Source organism: Lepus europaeus, chromosome 17 (genome assembly GCF_033115175.1).
Source record: "Lepus europaeus isolate LE1 chromosome 17, mLepTim1.pri, whole genome shotgun sequence".
Classification (NCBI taxonomy): Eukaryota; Metazoa; Chordata; class Mammalia; order Lagomorpha; family Leporidae; genus Lepus; species Lepus europaeus.
The window spans coordinates 13,244,876-13,250,945 of NC_084843.1; the positions used below are offsets into that span (position 1 = coordinate 13,244,876).

At 51.5% G+C, this 6,070-nt stretch overlaps 1 protein-coding gene across 2 annotated transcripts in view; it reads left to right on the forward strand.

Moving 5' to 3' along the window:
- SHTN1 (shootin 1) overlaps window positions 1–2,478 on the forward strand; it is a 101,298-nt gene extending 98,820 nt beyond the window's left edge. The window contains exon 18 of one of the 2 annotated variants that reach the window (XR_009868369.1): window positions 798–882. Coding sequence is in view for 1 of the 2 variants with exons in the window: in XM_062215312.1 (XP_062071296.1) it covers window positions 798–1,017 (220 nt within the window). In the remaining variant the exon portion in view is untranslated. Of the gene's footprint in view, window positions 1–797 lie in introns of both variants that reach the window. The other variant, XM_062215312.1, reaches the window with a different exon arrangement.
- The last annotated feature ends 3,592 nt before the right edge of the window (window positions 2,479–6,070 follow it).

Here is a 6,070-nt window from a genome sequence, read left to right on the forward strand (position 1 = left end):
AGGCCCCAACCGCACAGCTCGGACCCTCCAGGCGGTGGCTCCGGAAATGACCGGGCGCCGCCGCCTCAACTGCCTGACGTGTGGCAGGAGAAAGTGCCAGGCGCGCTCCATGCCCTTGGAGAAGTGGCTGCCCATTCAGCGTGAGAAGCAGTCATTTCTTGCACGAGAAGAGACGCGGGGAGGCTTCTGTGGGAGGAAACCAGCCTCTGAGATGCGGGAGTTTCCCAGGCAACCCATCATCCTTTGCAGACAAGTCCACGTGGTCGGCAGCGCCCCAGCTTGCCCTCTAGATGCTCCCATTCACCCGGTCAGCCCAGGCCTCTCCCAAGGCGGTGGTGGCTGTGGCTGGCCCACCTCTCCTGCCCGTCCATCCTCCCCTGGTCTCAGAGCTCATCTGCAAACAGCTGCACCCAGGGGCTTGGGAGAGAAGGGGGCTGGTGGCCCCTGGGGCCAAGTGAAGGGGCTGGGTCCAGGGCCGGGCAGGCAGAGGGCAGGAACTGCGACAAATCCTTGTTTTGCACCTGCAGAGAAAAGCCTGCAAGCAAGCAGGTAGGTGGACTTGGCTCTCCCACTCCCTTAGTTAATCGTTCTTTTCCCCCTTTCTTCTGGCCCTGTGCTTCTAACATGTACTCTGATGGCTTATTATTATTATTTAATGGCTGGCATCTCAGACTACTATGTGCATGTTGATTAGACTTAGAACGCGGGGATTGGTCTCAATCCAGGAATATGAAAGCCCCCCCCCCTTTTTTTTTCCTCTCTCGTTTTTCATTTCTCTGTGTCACTTCATCCCGCAGGCCTCCCAGTAGCCCTGGATACAGAGGATGCACTGGCGGTGAAAACGGAGCTGAGCCAGTGGTAGTTTTAGATCCCGTTTCCACCCATGAACCCCAAACCAAAGACCAGGTCGCTGAACAAGAGCCAACTCAACACCAGGAGGATGGAGGCGAGGTTACGGCGGAATACAAAGAAGACAGCGTTGAAAAACCGGGAGAGCGCGACAGCTCCAGCTGCTGACGCGTCGCCCGGGCGGCGGCCGTGTCGGGAGGACATTTCTCTTAAGCACACGATGTGATGTGGCGCGTGGACGAGGGCCGCAGACGCTGCTCTGGTCCCCGTGCTCCCAGTACACGTTCTTGTCCGGTGTCCCTTTTGTAAGTAGCAACTATAAACACGATAAGTAAGCTGTTTAGCAAGATGCAGATTCTACATTGTTTTTGATTTTTGCAATTCATAGAGATAAGGTTTATTTTTTTTTCTTAGCTACTGTATTAAGTATGACTTCTTTTAGAAGGTTCCAGACAATTCAGATGTTGCCCTTTTAGGAAGCGTGCATACCACTCCCCAGATGCGATGCTCAGATTTCCAGGTGTGTGCGGGAAACTGGAGACGCACAACAGTTTAGAAGTTTTAGGAAGCCCGCGGGGGACCTGATCCCCTCTTGCGGCAGCAGCCGTGGCAGCGTGGGAATTGTCGGGTCCTTGGCACACGAGTTCTTTTCTAGGGTAGTCTGAGAAAATAACCCGGGAGCTGGCAGCAAACTAGCAGCCGCACAGTTCACGTTCCTTACGCAGGTTGTTAACCATTGAGAAACACATGCTGCCGATGGTGCCCCAGCCTTCAGTGGGACTGCCCTGCTGGCCTGAATCCAGGGTCCCGGTGGAAGTGCACACCTGAGTTTCAGTCGTATTTTGCACACCCTGTGCTCTATGTTTTCCCGTATACAGTGTGGCTACCCCAGTTCTGACGTGAGTGAAGACAAGTGACAGGCACACATTTCCTTGCTTCACTGCTGATCAGCATTACACAGGGGGTTTGGTTTGGTTTGGTTGGTTTTTTTGTTTTGTTTTTTGTTTTTTGAGAAATTAAGTGGTAGTCTCTAAAAATACAATGCTTCAAGCTGCCACGGTGAATAAATAGAAATGGAATCAGGGATTTTTTTAAAGAAAAAACTTATGCAGCTTTTCAAAGTTGATTGTTTCAAAATTGATGTTTATTTAAAATAAGTGGTAATGTACTTGAATGCACTTTTTTATGACAATGATTCAGTCCTGGTAATTTTACTATTAAAGGAAGTAAAAGGTTTAGTTTTGTTAGCATGACTCAGCATGTAGCTGTCAGGTGTTTCGCACCTAAGGGTAGAAGAAAGCGACAGTAGCTGTAGTTGTACTGTGTTGTATTTTTGCACGTGCACTAGGCATAGTCTTGCAGAGGTGGGCGGGCGCGTGGATGTACCTCCTGACCTGGAGATAGCTGTCTTTCTGTGGGTTCGTTTTGCTTGACTATTTCCACGTCGTTCTGTAACGATTCCGCAGTTACTTACCCGTCTGCTCATGGGGAATCCAAATGTCACGTTTCTCCCTAACCGAACACCACTGCTGTACGGGGTGCTCACCGCGGGCCTCCGGCGCATTCTGTTAGGCTGTGCTTGGGACTCTCCTCCCCACAACTTATTAAAAAAGCACCGACGGTTTCTCATTAAGGTTCACGTGTGGTCATTGACATTTGGGGTCTCGTTCCCCACGCCCGGCCTCCTCTAATAGGAAAACTGTCTAAGAAGCTAAGTCGGGTGCTTTTTACTGACTCACAAAGCGGTGTGCTCGGAGGAATTTTGTTCCCTGTTCCCTTCTGCTGCCCTGCGCCCTGTGTCTGCTGCCGTGCATCTCCCACTGTCTTGGGAATTGAAACACACACACGCACACACACAGAGACACACACACATACAGACACGCACACGCACACAGACACGCACACAGACACACGCACACAGACACGCACACGCACACACACATGCACACGCACATGCACACACACATACAGACACACACGCACGCACACAGACACGCACACACACATACAGACACACACGCACACAGACACACACACATGCAGATACACACAAACACACGCACACACATGAACATGCACACACAGATACGCACATGCACACGCACACACACATACACACACGCACGCACACAGACACGCACACACACACATACAGACACACGCACGCACACAGACACGCAGACACACACATACAGACACACACGCACACACACACACATGCACACACACATACACACACGCACGCACACAGACACGCACAGACACACACACATATAGACACACACGCACACAGACACACACACGCACACACACCCAGCCTTTCCACATCTCGTCACACTCCTCGACAAAACGATGTGGCTGTGAAAACGCCCTCACTTCAGCCATTTGTTGAGAGGTGCCAGCTGGCCCGGGCCACAGGTAGCAACAGGTATTTACAAAGCCTTTATCACGCGTGCTTTCCTTTTACTATGACCACAACACAAATTTTTTTTAAAGATTTATTTATTTGAGAGGCAGAGTTAGAGAGAGGGAGAGGGAGAGACAGAGAGAGATAGATCTTTGATGTGCTGGTTCACTCCCCAAGTGGCTGCAATGGCTGAAGCTCGGCGGATCCAGAGATAGGTGCCAGGAGGTTTTTCCGGGTCTCCCATCAGGGTACAGGGACCCAAGCACTTGGGCCATTTCTACTGCTTTCCCAGGCCATAAGCAGAGAGCTGGATTGGAAGAGGGGCAGCCAGGACACGAATTGGCACCCATTTCAGATGCCAGCGCTGCAGGGAGAGACTTAACCTACTAAGCCACAGCTTAGCCGGCCCCCACAAAGCAATTTAAAGTCACCTGATGAGAAAGTACCGGGGCAGGGCATTTGCTCACCTTCGCCCGCCTCCGTGTCTCCTCCTCAGCCCAGTTTTGAGCAGGTTTGGCCCTGCTGGGGTGACAGGGTCAGCAAAAACAGCGGGCCCCAGATTGGGAGACCTGGGAAGCCCAGTGCCTGAATCTTCAGGGTGTGTCCCTGGCTGCACCAAACACGTTACGTGCCCGCTGTATGCGCTCGGAAAGTTGGAAGGCACTGTGTCCCTCTGTGTTCCCTGCAAAGGGTTATTCTTTTGTTCTTGTTTTCTTCTGTTTTGCAAAGATAAATTGGGTCTCTGCTGCTCCAGTTTTCCTAACTAATGCTGATGCCGTTCTAGTGAGGCACAGCAGTAGATGTTCCCCGTGCTGTCCAAGAAGAGTTCTCTCTCCTTCTCTGGAAGAGTAAGAATTTCCTTACAGTTCTTGCACCCTTTGGTGTCTGCGCTCCTCTCAGACGAACGCGTGAGCCACGGCCATCCTGCTGGGGGTCGTCCCGTGGACGTTCTCCCCGGCTGCAGTCCCAGGTTGTCCGCACCCAGCCTCCTTGGGTGGGCCTGAGTCAGACGGCTGCATGTTTTGGCTCCAACAACTCCCCCGACCCATAATTCCTCCTGCCTGCCTTCTTGGGTAACCTAAGCATTGCTGGCAGTGGAATGGCACAGGTAAAAATCATCGTTCATTATCTCTGCAGACCACTGTCAGGTTGTATGTCAGGTAAGTGATAGAGTCTGGAGTTCTTCTAAATGCATGTTCCACCTGTCCAGTCACCTCCCTCGGGGACAGCGTAGCTTCTGGGCCACTGAGCCGGGAGCAGATGGCCGTGTGCCCTCATTGCTGACCTGCGAAGGGTCAGCAAGCAGTCCCCACAGAAGGATGACAGCAGCTCCCAGTTTGTTCAAAGATTTATCTTATTTACTTGAAAGGCAAAATTATGGCGGAGGGGTGAGGGGGAAGGTCTTTCATCTGCTGGTTCACTCCTTAAATGGCTGCAGCAGCCAAGGCTGGGCCAGGCTGAAGCCAGGAGCTTCTTCCAGGTCTCCCACATGGGTGCAGGGGCCCAAGCACTTAGGCCATCTCCTGCTGCTTTCCCAAGCATATCAGCAGGGAGCTGGATCAGAAATGGAGCAGCCAGGACTAGAACAGGTGCCCATATGGGATGCTGGCGCCCATTTGGGATGCTGGCACTGCAGGCAGCAGCTTTACCCACTATGCCACAGTGCCAGACCCAGCTTCCAGTTTTCATAGGAGATACAACTAGGTTCTTTCACCTTTTTTATGGGTCATATATATTTTTATATAAATGTTTTCTATATTCTGCAACAGAGAGCAAAAGAGAGAATAGAAACAGTGCTTAGCTCTCTTGAGAAATTTTTTTTATTTGATAGATAGAGTTAGATATTGAAAGACAAAAGAAGAGAAAGATCTTCCTTTTTTTGGTTCACTCCCCAAATGTCTGCTACAGCTGGCGTGCTGTGCCGATCCAAAGCCAGGAGCCAAGTGCTTCTCCTGGTCTCCCATGGGGTACAGGGCCCAAGCACTTGGGCCCTCCTCCATTGCACTCCTGGGCCACAGCAGAGAGCTGGACTGGAAGAGGAGCAACCGGGACTAGAACCCGGCACCCATATGGAATGCCGGTGCCGCAGGCGGAGGATTAACCAAGTGAGCCACCGGTGCTGGCTTCTTAAGAAATTTAAATTAAAATTCCGCCTGTGCATTGATGAGCCCAGTCTTGTGAGGTTAAGGTGAACAGGCTGAACTGCATGTTGAAATGAAATTGCTGACCTGGTCAAGGCAATAAATCACCTCTTTGATTAATTTAATTTAGCTATTTTGTTATTAGTTGACCTTTCACTGTGGCTTCATTAATTATAATTTATGTCACAGTTCCAGGGCACACTCTAATTATTTGTGTGTGTGCACGAACATTGGCAAAGACTATGTGAACACCGTTCTCACCCGCCTTTAAAATGAGTTTTTCTTCCTGTTTCCCACCCCGTTGCTAAGCATCAGCAGAGGCAGTGGCTGCCCCGAGCTGTCACAGTGCTCCCCACTTAGTGCACCACCAACCAGTTCCCCTGCCCGGCGCTCTGAGAGTCTGCCTCTGAGCTGATTCAAGTCACAGCTTTGGCAGGAAGGGCATGGCTCTGCCAGGAGGACACTAAGCCCGCTTGTTAATGTGATATCAGGAGTCTGCACTTAGCCGGCTCTCCTGCCATCGCGAACGGTAGCCCTAGGAGCGGAGCACCTGTGGCGTGCGAAGCAGCTGGCCTGTTTGTCTGCAGGTGTAGGTCTGAGGACCCTTGTTTCTCCTGATCCTCTGCCGTCACCCAGCAGCAGCTTAACAAAGAGAGGCTTCAGTCCACACAGA